The following is a 20,801-nucleotide window of genomic DNA, read 5'->3' on the forward strand; positions in this document are numbered from 1 at the left end:
TGAATATCAGGTAGTGAGGCTGAGGTGGAGGGGGGCAGCTGCCTATGCTTATAACTTCTGCTCTGTTTTTTAAACATGTCTTGGTGAGGTGGAGGAGCTGAGAAGCAGGCTACCTGCTGAAGTCTGAAATACTTCCTTGAATGCGCCGGGGAGTAAAGGCCCAGAGATCTGAGGGTAGCCCTGGAATCTTTCAGACCACAGAGCTTTGAATCCATCTGCTCAGTGAAGAGGGAGGTGCCCTTAAAGGGAAGGCCCTGAACGGATTGCTGAAACTCTGGTGGCAGCCCCAAGGATTGCACCTTCTCATGACCACGGCCAATGCCATTGCTCTGGCACCTATATTAGCTGTTTCGAGGGCTGCCTGGAGGGAGGCCCTGACTATGGTCTTCCCTTCCTCCATCAGAGCAGAGAACTCTTGCCTGGAATCCTGTGGTAATGAGTCTTTAAACTTTGCCATGGAGTCCCAGATGTTATCATCATACCTCCCAAACAAGGCCTGATGTTGGAGATGCGAAGCTCTAACCCATCAGTATAATAAATCTTTCTACTGAACAGGTCTAGCTTTTCTGAGTCCTTTTTCTTGGGGATCGTGGCTTGCTGCCCTAGCCTGTCTCTTTCATTGGCCACTGTGATCACAAGGGCCCCAGGAGGTGGGTGGGAATACAGGTATTTTTATCCCATGGCAGGAACATAGTACTTCTCTGCTCTTTTTGAGATGGGAGGCAGAGAGGAAGGGGACTGCCATAAGGACCTGACCAGACACATAATGGCCTCGTTGAGGGGTAGGGCCACCTTTGATAGGGCTGCCATGGCCAAAATGTTAATCAGGCTATTTGAGGACTCTTTAACCATGTCCACCTTTTCAGTAGGTCCTGGTGAGCTCTTAAATCATCCTGTGGCACCAAGCGGCTTGATCCTGATACAGTTTCATCTGGGAAGGAGGAGGCGGTGGCAGGGGGCCTTCCTCCTCTTCTTCTACAAACAAGCACATCATGCAGGGCTAAGTCCTGTGTGTTGGTACTAGGCTCAATATGGGAGTCTGGGCACCGGATGTTGTAGTGGAGGAGCCCTTCTCTTGGACACCACCAAGTATGAATGGCTGGAAGGTGGTCCAGGTACTGGGGGAAAACCCCAGATTTTAAAATGGCCACTGGGCCAGCATTGGCCACTGTCCTCCAGACCACATGCCTATGGAGGGCATCCACATCAAGATCTGGTAGGAGGCATATTGGGTACTGGTGATGGCCCCTTGATTGTGTGCAGGGTTCCACAATCTGACTCGAAGGAGGAGTCAGATTGAACAGAATATGGGGGTCAGTACCTCTGGCTTCCACCAGACGGTGTCAAGGATCCCAGGATTGGTGCCAAGTGGGGAAGTCTACGCCGACGTCACCAAGGCCAGTTTCCCTCTGGTTGATACCGAAGGACCCAGTGCCAGCTAGGAACTTGGGGTAACATGTTCCCTTCTGCTCGATGATCTCGCTGCTGCTGGGAGTTGCCCTGCTGGTGTCAGCAGTACCGAGAGTCATCAGGTCCTGGCCACTGCAAAGACCTCCAGGGTGGATGGCACTGTAATCCTGCTGGTGCTAACAATGTCCCTCATTGTCAGTGGATGGTCCTGCACTGGACTCAGTGGCACTTGAGAGCAGGGCAGAGTCAATGGTCCCGCTTGTGGAGAGTGGGGTGGAGGAGTGGCCTGACGTGGGTTGCACTCCCGTTTGTCCTTTCTCGCTTCCAGAGAGCATTACCTCTCAGATGGTTGTTCTTGTGCTTCTTTCTTGGTCCCGGTGAAGGAGACAGTGCCAAGAAACCTGTGCTGCCGGAGGGGCACCCTGCACCAAAGCTGAGGTGCTCAATGCCTAGTCTGACTGACTTGGCTCCAGCGTCGGTCTAAGTGCAGCTTCCATCAGGATAGCCCTTGGCTTAGCCTCCCTGTCCTTTCTTGTACAAGGCTTAAATTCGCAGCAGGTCTGGCAATCCTCCCACACGTAAGCTTCCCCCAGACACTTCGGACAGCTGGAATGTGGGTCGCTCATCAGTATAGGCTTGCCGTAAGAGGTGCAGGGTTTGAAGCCCAGAGACCGGGGCATGCCCGGCCCAGGGACAGAGGATGCCCCTCTAACCTAAAAGATGGGATCTAACTAACTATATAAACTACTACTAGAAATAAAACTGAAGTAACTAAACTTAAGAAAGAAAGAAAAAGAAAGAAAATAGCAGAACCACTGATTGAATGTCTTGCTGAAGCAAGAAAAGTTGTTCCAGTGACCATCATGGATGGTAAGAAGAAATAGAGGGTGCAGGGCCAGCCAGGCACCTCATACCAGTGTATAACTGCGCGGCACCAGATGGGCGCTAGAGCTGGCCCTACAGATACGGAGGGAAAAATCTCCAGCAATGATGCACATGAATTAAGAGTCCTTAAATGGCACTTTAGTAAAGCCATATCATCACAATTACCATGGAATCCATTGTCCTTTTTACAAGGGAGTATATTACGTATCTATGTCTGATGTAAATAAAGAGAAAAACAGAGCCCCACAGTATATTCTTGATATGTTTGCTGTGTGGATTGAATCTGGGACCTCAGAATTTCAAAGCATGAGCATATGTTTGTAAAGCCAAAGGACCAGATGCGTTAGCCTGGATGCAACAGTTTTACCAGTGATCTTACATCTTCACTTAGTTTAAATTTTCAAAATAATAGCCATGAAGAGAATTGTGAAGCAATTAAATGTACATTAAAAGCATACCTACAGATCACTGGCTGGAGAGACTCATAAAATGTTGCCATATGAGAAATCGTTTGCATCCTGAGATGCTGAACACCTAATAAATAAAAAGCAATCTATTTCAGTAGTATTTTTTGTAAGTGCCCTAATTTAGAAAACAGAAAATTGCTGTTTCTCTTAATCAATCTTGTCATTTTCCATTTGGCATTAATATATTTAGTGTTTGCAAACTTGCTTGTCGCTGTTTAGTTTACTTCCTTATTTACCGCTGTAATCCCTGTCCTCCATCTCACTCCCCTCTACTCTGTTACCCTCACTTTTTTGTGATTTAGGTTTGAAAGGCACTAATTGTGTATTGCCATTTGTTTCTATAAAGTCTGTCTCCTTTTGGATACTATAAAAATAATAATTTGTTTATGCAGCAGCATTGATGAAGTCAGCACAACTGGGAAAGAGTGATGGTTTAGTAAGTAATGCTTTTTGCAGTGAAGCACAACTTATTTTTGTATATATATATAAACAGTTGCTATTTGTTTTTGCTTTTAATGTTTAAGAAAAAGAAATTATTTTTCAAACATATTTGGAATCCAAAAGGACATTTTCCCCGTAGATAGAGCTAAAATGCAGGTTTGGAAGCTACCGTAAACTATGTGACCATGTCCCTTAACTTGCAGCATCTGATTCCTGATTTAACATTTCAGCCTACACATTAACATGGCCTCAGATCTGAAAATGTGGGCCTGGTTCTCGTCTACAGTAAGGCCCGTTTATGCTGCTCTAGCAGTGTAAAGGGGCCTGAAAGCATGCATAAATGTAAGACAAAACAGATCAACTAGTTTATTTTTAAATACAAAACAATTTGTGAAGACCTACATTATAGGATGTAATAAAACTGAGCATCCTGTGTCTTGCAAACTAAACATATTTTCCATGCACATTTGATACATACATTTTAATATGTTTTTATTTTAGTTTTTCATAGAAATCCTATTATTGTAACATATTTCATAAATATATACTTTTAAACAAGCACCATTATAGAAAGTTAGGCCTATTTATGGCTACAATGTTCAGAACTCATCTTTTGAATGCTAGAGTAAAAAAAAAAAAAAAAAAAAAAAAAAAAAAATCACCTATAGTACATGATAGTGCCTAGTAAATATGTAGCATAACCAACAGACTGTTTTGTTTTATATTTTTAAACAAAATTAAGATAATACCTTTGCTAATACATGTTAAACAAAATGACAAATTACATAAATTTTGAATTTATTGGAACTAAGTCTAAATTACATCAAGGGGTGCCAAATTTTATTTTTGGCAGCCCTGAACTTGCATAAAAATCAAAGTAAATTCCTGTAAATCCTGTTTAGTATGGAACCTGATGTTCATTTGAGACATGTTATTAGAACACTCTTAATGGAACACTGCAAGCTCATCTATACTTGAGACTGAAGTGACAGTTACTGAAAAAAACCTTAAGATAATTAAAACAGATGACTCAAGTGGCTCAAAACTCATGTAGTCTCCAAAAGGCAATGCTGAGGTTCCAAAAGGAACTGGTCTCTCACTATCCTACAAATTTTAAAGACTAATGTTTGATTCAGTAGAAATACAATCACTCTACAGAGCTCCCCATTCTGATGTTTAGACTTTAAGGGTGTTTGAAGCTAATCCTCTTTCTTCACTCATCTATTAAACTCCAACACCTCAGGTAAGTAATAAGCACCATTTAAAGAACCTTAAAGTTCTGTTGTGCCTTTAAGACACAGCCCCACATTGACAGTGCTGTGGAGGAGCACTGTCCCACTGGGAGGCAATGATGTCTGATAGAGGCACAAAGATCTCCAGAACTCAAAGGCACACAAGGTACAGTGGAGACTGCACCACCTCTGAAGAAGATGTAACCTCTGCTAGGTTCTTAAATTACTGTAAAGCCATGCATGTTGTTGAATAAAGAGATATTTTCTACTAAATCTTTAGCTTTCAATACATTAGGATCCCAATTATCTGAAACATCACTGTCCAAACCTCTCTGTGTAACATACTTCTAGAGTGTCTCCTCAGCTATTCCCTCCCTTTCTCACTGATCGCCAATTATACAACCCTTTACAAAGTGGAAATCTAACTCTAATGGCGCCAAGAGAAAGACGAATAAACTATTGCAGGTAAAATGAAAGATAGAGATTAGGAGGGCTAAAAATATATTAAATATTAATATACAAAGAGAGAAACAACCAACAAGAAATTCTTTGGGTGTATCAGGAACAGGAAATCAGAGAGAATGAATGTCCGCTTAATTACCAGAGACTAAAAGCGTACAGTTAAAGGGAACAAAATCATGGCAAAGAAGCCAAGAGATTTTTTTTTTTTAATTCTTCACCACAGTGGCTGTTGGAAGATACCTACTCTCTGTAAGTAATAAAAATGACACACAGTCTGAGGGTAGTGTCAAAAGAGGTGGTGCTGAAAGAGATTTACAAATCTGCAAGCAACAGGACACCAGGACCAGATGATTCACAGGCAAGTATGCTGAAAATATTTTAGAATCAAGTTACTGAGCTGCAAACAAAAATATGTAATTTCTCCTTAAAATTAGTTGCTATGCTGGGTTTAAAATGTACTGGAGATAATCCTGGTAATTACAGATCAATGAACTTTCAGTACAAGATAAACTGGCTGAAATTGTAATTAAAAACAAAATCATAAAACACTTAACTAACATGTTATGACAGGAACAAACCAGCCTGGCTTCTGTGTCAAGGACAACTGTCTCTCTCCAATCTACTAAAATCTTTGAGTGCATCAACAAAATGGAAAAAAAGCCAAATGACAATTTGCATTTTTCCAAAGATTCTGACAGTCTCACACAGATGGCTGTTAAGGTAACTATTTACTCATGGGAAGATACTGTCATGGATCAGAAAACTGCTGAAGTACAGAAAACAAGAAGCAGGAATTAGTGGTCATATTTCTTCATGGCAATAGGTTAACAGTGAGGTGCTCTGAGAATATGTACTACTAGGACCAGTGTTTTAAATGTTTTTATTAATGTTCTGGAAAAGGAGTTAACAGTGAGATGACAAAACCTGCAAATGAGATTATTTAGATTAAGAATTTCAGAGGACCTAAGAAAGGTAGATGAATGGGCAGTATAATGGCAGATGAAATTCAATGTTGACAATCACAGGATAATGCACAATGGAAATAATAGTATGAACTACTCATACAATGGACTAGATTCTAAATGTACTGTAACCTCTCAGAAAACAGACATGGGCATCATTCTGGAGTGGATATTATGATTTACTATTTGTATTCCCAACAATGTTTGAAGACCTCAGTCAAAATCCAGGCTCTGATGTGCCATCCACTGTACAAACAAATAAGAAGAGACACGTCAAAGAAAACTTTTGCTCAATTTGTAGATATAGTAAAAAAAAAAAAACAACCCCAAAAAATCTTAGGCTGTGGAAAGAATGGGATGGAACAAGGAAAGAACACTGAAGATTTTACGCCATTACATAAACCAATGGTACACACTGTCCCCTAGAATAGTGGTTCAATACCGGTCATCCTATTAATTAAAAATATATCAGAAGTAGAAAGGGTCCAGAGATGGGAGACAAAAATGATAGACTGCCACACAAAGAGACATTGAAAGAGTGAGAACTGTTTGTCTTAGTGAAGAAATATAGAGAAGTGACAAAGGAACGCAAAGCATAAATGGTACAGGAAAAGGAAAAATTGCATGATATCTACTCTTACTACAAAAAGAGGCTATTCAATGAAATTGAAAATCAAAAGAAACTTTACAATTAATTTGTGGAATCCACTGTCACAAGACATTACTGAATCCTAGAGTATAGTAGGATTCAAAAAAGGATTCAATATTTATTTGGATAATTGGAACCTTCACAGTTACATTTGATACATTAAAAAGTTTAAATAAGGGATATAAACCCCCACGTCAGGGCATATGTTAATCTTTAAATAATGGAGATTCAGGCAAGTCGTTCTATTATTGTCTACTACAGGATTTCTGGCACATTCCTCTGAAACAGCTGGTTCTGGTCAATGTGAGAATACTGGACTAGATGACCATCTGTTGGATCCAACAGGGGAAGTTCTATATTGCTACCAACTTCCAATAATTTGAACAAATCTGATTCCCAGTATGCTTTGTGGATAATTGGAATCTTGCTATATATGGCTGTAACAGAATTCTTCAACAATCTATAAAAATGTCAACTACTATATCTGAAGTTAAAATGATTCATTTTTCAGTTCAGTATAGAATGAAGTTTACTGTGTACTCAGCTCGCCAACATAGTAAGTCATCAAGTCCAGTTCTTTTATTTACACTCTGTAATCAGAGTGAGTGCTGTAACCAGTTATTTATTGTTCAATTTCAGTATTAGTATCAGGTTAAAAAAATTCTAAACTGAATGTGGTAATTCATCCACATTTTTTGAAAAAAGCCTCTACTCATTGTAAAACTAATTTACACGGTTTATACTCAGTTTGGTGGTATGCCATCATACATTGCAGTAATATAAAAACCATTTCAAATAAGACTTTTCCAAAGTCTGAAGAATAAAATATCATACTATATACATATTGTTCCACGGGTGTTTGACTAAGGAACTTTATCACAAATTAATACAGCAATTAAATAATTATACTTTTAGACAGCTAGGAATGTTGAGGAAATCAAACCACTTGATATGCATGAACACCTCTTTCGGGTACAGACATCTTGCTGCATGTAATGGAATGTCCTATATCAGCTTGGTGGAGTACAGGGTGGCACAATCAGGTGAATTCAGGAATGCCTTGCATGCTACTGCTTCTCAGATGGAACAAGATTCCCTTCATTTTGCCTTGTAGTCTGCTTGCTCTCACTTATATATTGCTTACCATATTGACACTCTTTAGAGAAATGATGCCATTAAGACACACAAAGATATTTTCTATATGAAGAATAGCTTGCATTTATTTTATAGGAAAATGTTTAATACTCAATTCATGGTGTGTAATATTTTACTGAATTCATCTGGAAGATTTTTTTTTTTTTTTTTTATAATAAAACTGCACATAATATTTTATTTATACTGTGGAAAATGAAATGATCTATTACACACAACAGAGAAAACAAACAATTCTACTAGTAATGAAAACCATTCAGTTTAAAATAAAAAAAAGTCTTCATATAGCCACCGTATTAGATTGTTAGAGTTAGCCTGAATGCTTCAGTTCAATAGGAACGCTGGCTGAATTTCCTTAAGCGTATATATGCTCTGCAATACTTTTAGATACACATTTTTAATTCCAGCTGGTGTGGACCATTACCATTTGGATTTTTACATCCCAGAGGAAATTGACTTGTGGCAGAAATTGTTTGTGATCAGAATGGCAATGAGAAGTAATTAAAAATGGCTGCCTAAAGAACTATGCTTCAGTGAACTGCTCCAAATGAAACTGTACTTTTGGAGGTCTGTATTGCTACCATTCACTGCCTGCAAAGCTGATTTGTTGACTCTTCACTGACACAGTGCAGCCAAAGTTTTGTTTTCTTTTGTTAAAAGATTAAATGATACCTTTTTCTGTCGCCGTTAACGAATGTGCATTCTGTGCTTTACAGTTAAATACAAAAATATTTAAGGCGACGTAATACATTTAAGACTTCTACTTCCCAACAGTACTCGATTTTCATCAGTTACATGGATACAGTAACTAGTGAGGGGAGGAAGATGGGCTGGCTACATGATTCAACAGGTTAATGCCACTAGCCTTCCACCTGGCAGGACAGGCAGCCTATTTAATAAAAGTTTAATTCTCTCTCCCTAATATGTATAAACTTCTGTCTGCATCACAGAATTATCACACAATCTGATAAAACCGATAGGCTCTGCTCAGGAGATGCTCACAGCTGAATCTGCAGCAGTAATGCAGGTTAGAAGTGAGCTAAACTGATAGATGTATGATTATGGAAAGCTGAACATCCTACCTGCCTCTGCAGCGAAAGTCTTTAAAGAATTAACAGGTACTTTGAAAAGCTTATTACTATTCTTCCCATTCCACCATTTATATTTCAATGTTTTGTATTATTGATGTACACCATAAGAAACAATTTGCACCATTTCAGTCTCTAAGGCTGTGTCTCCACACTCGAGCCTAAGCCAGCACAGCTCTGTTGGCATAGCCTCTTAGTACAGTGCAGCCTATGGTGACAGGAGTTCTTCTGCTGGCATAGTACTACCACTTCCCCAAACAACATTAGCTAAGCAGACGGAAGCATTCCTCTGTTGGCATAGTTGCAACTATACCGGGCCCGGAGGGATTGGAGTGGGGAGGGGGGAAAAGGAGGATGGTGTGCGGTTCCAGGCACACAAGTTGGTTAGGGGATATGATTTTTTTCCCCACATTCCTAGCCAAAACAACTCTGTCAGCATAATTCAGTAGTGTAGGCAAGGAATAAATACTTCTCATTTTGGAGGGTATCAATGAAAACCTGAAGTCACTAACAAATTACCAGTGTATAAATAAAACATGGCAGAGGTTCTTCTTATGGTTCTGCAAATACCAGAGGATTGTGTTACTTGTGCCCCCAACAGTTATGACAATAATACAGAACTGTGTAGGCTCCATGCTTCTGTCAGAGATGGCAAACAACAAGGAGTGCCGCACTGATTCTTGGGATTTTTAAAAAAGGTGCAACTATGGGATACAGATGACATTATGGGATGGACACAGTTGCATGCTAGAAAGTTGATCCTTGTTTCCAGTCACCATTGCGCAACTTGTTTCTGCCCACTGACTCTGGCCGCTTTTTCTTCTCTTTTGTATGACCAGGATTTTACAGCCTCAATGTACAACAATATTTGTGGAAATATTTATTAGCAGATAAATTGATTAGTTATGCGTGGCTATCTGTTTCAAGACTTTATTGTTAGTGACCAATTTAGAAGAAATGCCAAAGTAATATAAATAGGTTTATAGGGAGTTAATTAGAAAAAGGTTCACTGGAAGATGTAGCAAACATTTCATGTAGCAAAAATGTGAAAGATTTACCTTGGTCAGTCAAACAGGACACTGTAGGACACAGACAATAATTCTCTGAGGCTTAATAATACTGCATTTTATTGACATATGAAGACCTAAGTTAGGGAGTGTTGTTCCGAACTAATACAGAATTAACTAACCAATGTCCAAAGGAAGCAGCTCTATCTAATTAACTAAAATTGGAGCTTTCTCCTGTCCAGGCCAGTAAAGACTACGCTAATCTTGCCTAAGCTAAAATATGCTGCTTGCATCTCTTAGAAACAGCATGTTCTCAGTTTCATTCAATGGGTGATAGCAGAGAATGGGTGATAGCAGAGAATAAATAAACCCCATTTTTATCCTCGTATCCCCTGTGAACTGTAACATAGCATTACACTTTCTGAATATCATATAATTACCTCATCAGTCAGGGCTCCAATGTAATTGTAAAAGCAAGAAGAAAAGGGGTCAGAATGAAGCTAGATGTTTGTGTAAATGTAAATTTAAGGACAACACTCCTATGATTTGATATCCATAATTTCCCATGAAAGCTCCTTGGGGTATGCCTTTGGACAGATGATCTTGGATTCCAGACTATGACAATATGAAGCATTAATACTAAGAATCTTGGATTACTATTCAATTAGGTTTTTTTTTTTTTTTTTTTTTTTTAAAAGGACCAATAAAATATTTCAAATCAGATTTCACAAGACTCTCAAAAAGTGTGTATAGTACCTTTACGGTTAGTTATGAAATAGTTATAGCACACATATACCCTGAAAATGTATGTGCTTGGAGATTTTTACTAGATTCATTATTTACATATACCAAATACATGACAAACTGGCTTAATTTGAGTGCTAATTTTTTCCCCTAAGCTTCAATTAACTTAATTATGTAAATGGTCATTCATTAAACCATAATGAAGACAACCAAGAGAGAAACAAAACTGTATTTACATCTAATGCAGAATGTGATTTCCCCCCTGGTAGATGGTATTAGGAGAAAGGAAAATGTTACCCCTTATGTCACTGCATAAATAATGCCACCCCAGTTCAAGAACTGCATTGACATCCTGATTATTTTGGATGTAATGAAGGTGTGGACTATTTTTCTGCAAAACTCTTAAAGGCTTGAGCCTTAAGCTGTCTAAGAGATAATGTCTTTCCCTTTGAACTGGAATGGCAGTGGAGGTGAACTTGGACATTCAAGATTTAAATGAGAGGTAACTGGAGGCAGGCCATTTTAAGTGGGGGTCCCTTAGAACTCACTCCTTCATGTAGCTAATAGAGTGCTAGCGGTTTTAACCTATGCAAGTTTAAGAGCGAAAAACTGAAAAACTGAAAAACTGATGGGGAAGTTGAAAAAGATACCTATATATCCACATGCAAGTTGTTTTGTATGTATGTATCAAAACCTTACAGGGTAGAAAAACTAATTTTATGTTAGTAAAAATATTGTCAAATGACAGCAGTGAAGTACTTCAAATATGAAATAAGAGATGACCTAAAATGAACTGCAATTGGCCTTACATTGGGAGATGCATTTTTGGCAGGCGCAACAACAATTTGGAAAGGCCACAGACAGGGTGACCATATTTCCCTATACTGAAGAGGGCACACCAGGTAAGCAGTGAAGCCAGGCGGCCTGAGCCCTGCCATGCATTGCTGCTTGCCCCAAGCTGACATCATGGATGTCACGATTTTTTTGGCAAAACTGGGCATTTGTCCCATTTGCTCTTGCCCAAACATCCCACTGCGCCCCTAGTAGGGCAACAGCAAACAAGACATATGGTCACCCAAGCCATAGATGAAATTAGCATTTCTACACATTAAATACATTATCTCCATAAAAGGAGATCCCTCCAATCATAAGCAAAATCACTGATGGAAGAATGGAGAAACACAAAGATGAATTCAACACAAATAGTAATAGGTATTAAGGAGATCCTCTCTAGGTGCGTGTTAATTATTAGGTTCATTGTAACTGGAAGCCTAGGTACAGTCATTTCATGGAAGAGCATGTTAAGGGCCTGAATAATGAATGTTGAATGTTAACAAGCTTCAGTTTCAAGGACTACCAATCACCTAATCTTCTGAAGGACATGTAATTACCCACACACATTTGTAACCAAAAAGATTTCTAATTACACAAAAAAGTACTGTAATTCTTCTATACACAGAGTGAAATATTTTTTTTTTTAATATGACTGGCAATTATTGACACACTGTCAAATATACAGGATTATGTTTTACAATAAATATATTCAAAAGTATACATAAGGAATTTTCAGAAACAACAATGCAAAGAAAATACTTTTTTTAAAAAGGTGAATAAATCTTGATTACCTTATTGAGAAAAAGTGTTGTGACATGATTACTGTGCTGTGTGTGAACGTGCTATCTGGAATAATGTTGAAACAACACCCTAACTTGGTTGCAAATATTTATAAATGAAGTACTCCCTGTTGGACAATTCTTGAGAAGTATTTGAATACACACATTCAGTACAAATATTATACCCTCATAAATTATACCAATAGTTACTGGAACCATTAGTTTACGGATTTGTGGAAAATAAATAAAATTAGCAAAATTGTTTTCTCAAGTCCGTAAAAATCAATGTGAAAACTTTTCCCCTATACTACATTATGATTTAGGACAACCCAAACAAAATTAAAGCTTTACATACACTGTTGTGAAAGATAATCAACGAAGCAAGAGGCCTTTTGCTATACCAGCTATAGTGAGCAGGAATTCTGAAGGCTGAATACAGTTATGAAAGTTGAACAGCTTTTATATAAAAAAATTATCCATCGATAATTGAATAAAATGTTTAACTTGAGGGTATGTGGAAAATAAAGCCATGAAGGCCTGTACCTTGTGCTGGCAATACTTGGTGATTCTGCACCAAGCCTACATCTTTCTAGCTGACTGGCAACGATCTGCCTTTCCACCTCCAGCTCTCTGGTGAGTCTTTGAAACTGGAGCTCCTGTGATTCCAAAATAAAAAAATAAAGCATTCTACAGTTAAAAAGTACTTGGTATAGATCAATATTGGAACATTAATCATTATGCATGAAAATTTTGCCTTGATGGCACTCTTCATTAGCTGAAATAATCTACCATGACAGTAATACACATGGTGTGATTTTACAGTTCTTTAATATTTGTAGTATCTTCTGATTTAATCTCTTCTATTAAAAAGAGAAAAAGAAAAGATGCTCAGGTCTGCTTCTATCTAATCTGTAATTTCAATTCTTTCAATTTCTTCCCATTCTGCAGCAATTTAACCAATTGTGGTTTACAATGCACCTTCCTCAGTGGTGTCTGTAACCAAGGCATATTGCATAGTCCTTCAACTTATTCTCAAATGTAAAGCTTTAAAACCTCACCTACAGTACATGGTAATTTTTGCATTAAAAATGTTAAATACATTAATTATTGTACAGTTTCCAAGCTGACAGAAATATGCTGCAGAACAATCTTTCACCTTTGAAATCTATAAAAAAGCATCGTCATTCCAGCCCTCTAGACAAAGTCTTGTTATAGTTCTTTACCATGTAAGTATCATCCCTCCCCCACTGTCAGAAATGCAGTCATGTGCAATGTAGTGCTAACAAGAGATAGCTGAAAATGCAAAAGGCTGAACCACAGCATTTTAGATTATTATTAAAAGCTAAAGAGATTTTCTATAGAAATGATACTCTGCAGTCTGCACTATATCATCAAGGGAAACAAACCATATTATAGGTGGAAATATTTTATTTGTATTTAGACAGCTTTCATTAATGAAGCAAGGGGCTGTATCTGAGCAATTGTACAATGCTTGTGATTCAAATTCCCTATCCATTGTGCATTCTTTAAATAACTGAAATATGGTTTTAAAAAGTGTTTAAGCATCCAAGTTTTAAACATACTATATAGAGGTGTTTTTAAAAGGTAATTTACCAAATAACTCTAGCTCTTTGAATGTATTTCACAGTGCTACACTATATATGAGTTTCGTGTCTTGCCATGTGACCACAGGACTATTTGAATAGCAGTTGGTAATTAGGGGATGCATACAATTATCTCTAGTTCCATGGAGCGTGGGTATAAATACACTGCCCCTGCTAACAGTTCCAAAGTACCTCTCTACTTCTTGAGGCCCTATTACTAGCTGGATTCTTTGGCAGAAAGGAGGAGAGTAGGTTAGTCTGGTTCTGTGGAGGTAATAAATTTCAAGAACAAGCATTATTGTTGGGAAAACAAAAACAAAAACAAAAAAAACACACTCCCAGCTACTCACCTTCTCATAACTGTTGTTCTTTGAGATGTGTTGCATATGTAAGCATATCAAGTGTACTTACAAAGAGATGTACAATGATGCAAGAAGACAGATAAACCTTGTTGGAGATTTTGTGCTAAAGATTATTGAAAGAACGTTCTGTAAGAAACAAGAGACAAAGATGGTGTGCTGTTTTCCCAGAGCCAAGACATGAGACGTGACTAAGGTTGAATAGTTTTCTGAAACACTGGTGTACAATTAGCACTAACAGTACTGCTTCATGGGATACCTCACAGATTATAGACTACTAAGGGAATTTTGAAGGGTGCTGAAAGTGAAGATTGTCCAAGCGATGTTGGATATCATTCCTGACCCGCGCAACGAAAGAAAACAGAGGGCAGAAGATTCTTGAAGTGAACTGCTGGCTAGGTAAGCAATGTAAAGTAGAGAGTGTTGGTTTTGTAGACTATTGGTCCACCTTTTATGAAGAAAGGAGGCAGTACAGTTTGATGGTCTCTGTTTCAGTAGAAGGGAAACCAATCTTCTAAGGCAGTGGTTTCCAACCTGTGGCCTGGGGGCCAAAAGTGGGCCGCTGGTCTTTCAAAATGGCCCGCTGCTCCCCTCCTGCTGGTAGCAGAAGGGAGCCGCTGCGTAAGGACCCAGCAGGGGTTACAAGACCGGTGCAAGCTCCATGCTGCAGCCAAGAGAATGGGAGATCAGCGCTCCCCTCCCCCTGGCTGTAGCAGGAAGTACGGCAAAGTGCTCTGCCTAGGTCCATGGGCACTGGGGTCCCTGCTGGAGCCAGAGGGAGGGGAGATCAGTGCTCACCTCCACCAGCTCCAGCAGGGAGCAAAGCGCTTTGCCTGGGTCCCTAGAGGCTGGGGTCCCTGCTGGAGCCAGAGGGAGGGGAGCACTAATCTTCTGTCCCCTTGGCTGCAGAAGGTAGCCACTACAGGACCCAGGTGGAGCGCCCAGAGCTACAGGAGGCAGCTTCCTCGCTGAACTCATTCCTTTTGGCTGCAGTGGGGAGGGGACTGCCGGTGGACACTGGTAGCCCTTCAGGGTTATAAAAATTGTATCTGTGGCCCTCAAGCCAAAAAGGTTGGGAACAACTGTTCTAAGGGATCAGCTGGCTAGAATAGTCAGGGGGGAATTAAACTAAAACTTCTAAACTAAAGTAACTTAACTTCCAAAAATGGGAAGGTTGACAAGAGGAAACAAATAAGCACTCATTTAGTACAAAATCAAGATCTTAAGAAAAACATTAATCAAGACATCCAAGGAGGTGAAGAGAAGCAATTCTTTAATTGCTATATGCCAATGCTAGCTAGAAGTCTGGGTAACAAACAAGAGGAATTGGAATTGCTTATTCATGAGCATAAATTTGATCTATTTGATATTACTAAAACCTGTTGTGAAGAGTTGCATGTTTAGAATGTTAAAATCACCAGACAGAACCTATTTAAGGAAAAATCAAGTGAGCAAAAGGGGAGATGAAAAGGCACTATGTCAAAAATGGCATTTCCTGTTTCCAAAGAACTGACAACTCAAATAAATTATCTTGAATGCTTGTGGATCAATGTTCTAACAGATAATGCACAGAATAAAATACTAGCTGATGTCTGCTACAGACCATCAAATCACACTAGAGAAGGGGTGTCAAACATCCGGCTCGCGGGTCAGGTCCGGCCTGACAACCTTTTTGATCCGGCCCCTGGCGGCGTCGCGCACTGCCGCGAGATCTGGCGGCGGCGCATGGAGCGCTGTGTGCATGAGACACAGCGCTCCAAAAGAGCCTAGTATTTCGATGTATGGTATGTATAGTCAACTTGAAGTACATTTAAATCAAATCTGGCCCACCATAGCAAATGAGTTTGACACCCCTGCACTAGAGAACCATAATTTCACACTAGAGAACCATGACTGGAACCATAAGAACCTTTCTATGTGCAGGGGGGGTAGTGACCTTATCAAGGGGAACTTCAATCTGCGTAACATATGCTGGAGATACCTACTGCCAGTGTTAAAACATCCAGGGAATGTTTAAAAATTATGACATCACCTGATAAGCTGTGTACAAACAAACAATGCATGTTTCAACACAGCCAAATGTGAAGTTATACTTCTAGGAACAAAGAATAGTGAAGTAATTTACTAATAAAAGATCAAGATGGTTCACAGCAAAGGAGTTCTATTCTTGTCCCTACACCTATGACTTTTTGAAACAGACAGTACCATGATCTGTTTTGTGATCTGACAGTATGATCCTTGTTGAAGTGCCTTTTTCTCTTACTGAGAGACTTCTCGGAACTATTGACCCTAAGGGACTTGTCTACATTGCACCTAATTCATGGTAAGCCAGGCGTGAATCAACAGCACACCAGCTTGTTGTACAGTAACATCCCAGGTGGACATTGTTACATGAACTAAGAAGTCCTGGAGGGTGGCTTGGCTTACTATTTTGAGAACACAATAAGCCAAGCAGCACTCTGGGACTTTCAGACCACTACAGCAGTGTCCACAAGGGACATTACTTCACAGCAAGCTATAGGTTCACTCTCTGGCTTGCCATGTAGACAAGCTCTAAGCATGCTGTCCCTCAGTTCCATCCTGACAACTTGGATCCTTAGCTGGTGGGACCAGTTTTAATGTTTATTTACATGGCAGCCTTTACAAGAAGATGTCCTCTTTCAGCAGTTTGGTATTTATAGTCAAGCTTCAGCATTAATGGAGGCTTATTGGCCACAATACTTGTGCCTGGAAGACCACTTTAGGAGATCACCTGCTAGACTTGTAGAATACCAGAGCACTGTTGTAAAAGGAAATTCCAGAGCCAACTCTTTTACTTGTTGGCCCTTTTGCAGAAGTCCTTGCAAGTATCACAGCCGTTGTATCACAGAGACACTTCCTCAATCTAGTTTTCCTACACTAGGAGACAAGTTTAGCGAAATAATTCATGAAAGCCAAAAAACTACAGAGCATAAATTAAGACAAGTATCTATATTTTATCTGACAACTTATGAACTATCTGAGTGGCTCTCAACTCTTCCATATTACTGTACCCCTTTCAGGAGTCTCATCTGTCTTATGTACCCCCAAGCCACACTTCACTTAAAAAATACTTGCTTACAAAATCAGACATAAAAATACAAAAAAGTGTCACAGCACACTATTACTTAAAAATTGCTTACTGCCTCATTTTAGTTTCTATTTACTTCACTAATGCTTTTTATGTAGCTTGTTATAAAACTAAGCAAATATTTAGATGAGTTGATGTATCCCCCGGAAGACCTCTATGTAACCCCAGGGGTACATGTACCTCTGGTTGAGAACCACTGAATTATTTCATAAAATACATTTGACTGAGAAAGAGAGAGGCTTGTTCCATTACTACTCCACCTGGAGGACAGAGGGGCTTTGTGGGATTTTTATACATTCAAGTCCATGGCATGTTCAGTTTCAGAGAATGGTGAGCCTCCTAGCTCCAGATTCTGCTCAAAACGGTTCTGTGACTTAGTGACAAGGCATGCAACTCCTAGATGCAGCAACTATGTCATGAAGGAGAATTACCAAATAAATCTTAAAATAAAATATTTGAAAAATCAGCTGCTCATTTAACTTATCTGAAAAAACTAAGTTCAGAATTCTGTGCTTCCTTAACAAATGCTGATAACATCAGAAACACATGAAGTCTGTAAGGTATGTAAATATCTGCATCTGCTGCAGAACAATATATAATCTTGACAGTCTGGCATCAGGCAAAATGTATCCTACGGGGTTCTATGTATAATATTTAGTTCTAGTCACATATTCTGTTAATGATTGAGAATTCCAGGTTTTTTTAAACCCACAGTAATATAAACCATTAACGTGCATTTATAAAGAAAAAAATAATTTTAATTACTAAAAGTTTATTTTCTCTTTATAATTCTATATATACAGCAGGTACCAAACTGGAAGCAGTTTCAGTAGTTACACACTATCAGTGCAAGAAATCAGTGATCTATTTTCTGAGATGTCATAAGGCTATTTGCTTATTAAAATGTATCTATTTAACCATTGTTAATTCCCAAAACAGCACTGGTTTAAAAGCACATTTTAAAATATCATTTGTGGTGACTGGCTATCATTCCATAAAGATTAAAATGATAGATTACGTAGAATGGAAAAGAATGTGAATTCCATGATGAAGCTGTAGTGTATGAAAATGTGATGTTATTTGAATTTTACTGCATTGGCTTTGCTCACGACAAACATTGCTAAAATAAAACTAGCAACCCTTAACCCATCAGTGCCAGAAATCTGCGCGGGTCAGTAATATGGCGCTTTGGTAATGCTCATTTTGGCAATGCACTTATCTGATCATAAAAGGTAAATACATTACACATTATCCATACAAGAAAAACTCAGCAATAGTATCTGTATTACAAAAAGGGGGAAAAAAACCAAATCAATAAAAAACCAAAACAAAACACAAACTGAGGTTTAAAAGAAGGCATAGCAAAGTACTCAACTACTCCATTAAAATTGGATATTATTTGTGAATACTAAATATCTTCTTCACTGCAAAATCCAATTTTAGTTAAATCTAGAAGATTTATTCTCCCATCTACCTTTTTTTTAAATCTACATTTTTGGTAAGAGAAAGAGCACAAGCAAATGCACATGCATGCGCACACTGAGAACTGGCATACTTGGGGGCAAAATTTTGGTCATTCGTCACTGATGTTGTGTCATGTTACAAATATATTATCTCCAAATGTTTTTGATTAGTTTAAAAACCTGCACAAACTAGTGATGAACTGGAACAAGACATTTGCTTCATTTTTTTGAGGAAGCTACATTGCTGATTTTAGGCCAAATGTTGTTAGCTGTCCATTTATAACATTTTTGGTAACTTTTTTTATATTTTGGGGCTAATTGACCGCAAGATAAACAATAATACACATAAATCAATAGGTGCTAAACAGCAAAGCCATGAAAGGGAAATGACCAATTTGCCATTTTCAAAGCACTATAATACAGAGAAAGACTGAACCAGTCTTTCCAAAAAAAAGCAAGGAAGATAAAAATGGCTATAAAAATCACAACAAACCCATATACATTTTCAAATCTGAACAAACATTGCTTTCGTCTGTGTTCAGTGTGTAACTCTATAACAAAGATCACAAAGCACTGCATGTTTTTTAAAAATTGGATGCTGATGCAGAGCCCAATTCTGCAATAAGATAACCAGGATAACGTATATCATGTTTATAGCAGTGCTGACCAACATGCTTTATGAAATTCAGAATTACAGGAATTCTGAACATTAACAAAAACAAATAGCCATATAGTACAAATAATGTGCATGTACTGATTTAAAGTTAGTTATTCCCAATAAAGTATAAAAAAGTGACCTATTGGCCTTCTGTTGCACGGAGTTGCCATGTACATTTATTATCCAGTCTAACATACTGGGTCAGACCAACTTCCGGGAACCTCCCCTAGCTGCAGGAAGCTCCATGGCACCAGCAATCAGCCTCCGACCTGGGTGGGAGGCTGCCAGGAAAACCCAGACATATGGTAACCCACCCCCCATTCCCTGCAACCTTCACTTCTGCGCTGCTGCTGGTGGCACTGGCTTTAGAGCTTGGTGCCCAGCAAGCAGCCGCTGCACTGTAGCCTAATCTTTACAAATTCTATTACTGAAAAGAAGCTATTTCATATAAACTGCAGAATAAAAAGTTTTAGAATGTACATATCTATGGTGAAACTTTTCATCCTTTCTAATGGAAATCAAATTATTCCATTTAGTAGCATATCATTGTTTGAAAAGCAGGCCCCACTAAGTTCAACATCACTTTTTTAAAAAAAGTCATTTATCAAAAAGTGTAATAATTAATATCTGAAGTTTTCCTTTGTTTCCTTCCTAGTGAATCTAATTTAAAAAATAGAATAAAAGCTTTTTAAAATTGAAAATAAATGGTTGTAAAGGCACTTTACCCACAATTGGCTAGATCTCGTAAGAGGATATTATTGTCTATCTAGGAGAACAGAGCAAGAGAATAGAATTCAGGAGATTTTAGCACAATCCATGACTCTGCAATCAACTTAACTTTTCTGTGCCTCACATTTCCCCATCTGTTGAATAGCAATACTACTCAGCCATGTTTGTAAAATATTTCAAGATCACTGAATGAAAGGCAATAAAAATGTAAGCATTATTATAAAGATGCTAGTCACAACTCCATGCCTACCTCTAGGCTGCTTAAAACTTTATGGTTGTAAAAATAAATTGGCGTATGACTCAGCCAGTTACGTGCTGAAGCCTTTAAAGTGGTGAAGTACTAAACTACACGATCTTTAAGGCAATTTCTCTTTCCTATGTATACAACTGTAGTTCTTTAGGAAGGATAAGCAAGGTCCAGAACTGCTACCAGCACCATGTGGAGCTTCTGTGCTCTGTACAGTCCCCAAATACCCTAGCTCCTTTCCTGGGACCAAAACTAATCTGGAAACACCCGCTATTATAGACACCACACTGCTCATCCACAGTCCTCCAAATCCCAACTGCCTCTAACCCATCCTACATCATCTTCCTGCACAATTTTCAACTCCCCCACCCAACTCCACAAATAAAAAAAAAGAATACTTGGCTGACAGTGTTACCTTATTAGTATTAATAATAGTAGTACTGTTGCACCTAGGAGCCCTAGTCATGACCCAGGACCCCACTGAGCTAGATTCAGTACAAAGAACAAAAAGACTGTAAAT

General features: G+C 38.7%; 1 protein-coding gene across 1 annotated transcript in view; it reads right to left on the minus strand.

Annotated features, from left to right (window-relative positions):
* The window catches only part of PKP4 (plakophilin 4), a 244,646-nt gene that overhangs the window by 127,257 nt on the left and 96,588 nt on the right, over positions 1 to 20,801 (minus strand). The window contains 1 exon segment of the mRNA XM_067549418.1: positions 12,656 to 12,768. Coding sequence (XP_067405519.1) covers positions 12,656 to 12,768 — 113 coding nt within the window.

This window comes from Emydura macquarii, unplaced genomic scaffold (genome assembly GCF_026122565.2).
Source record: "Emydura macquarii macquarii isolate MOO-44397 ecotype Brisbane River unplaced genomic scaffold, CSIRO-AGI_Emac_v2 contig_1253, whole genome shotgun sequence".
Classification (NCBI taxonomy): Eukaryota; Metazoa; Chordata; order Testudines; family Chelidae; genus Emydura; species Emydura macquarii.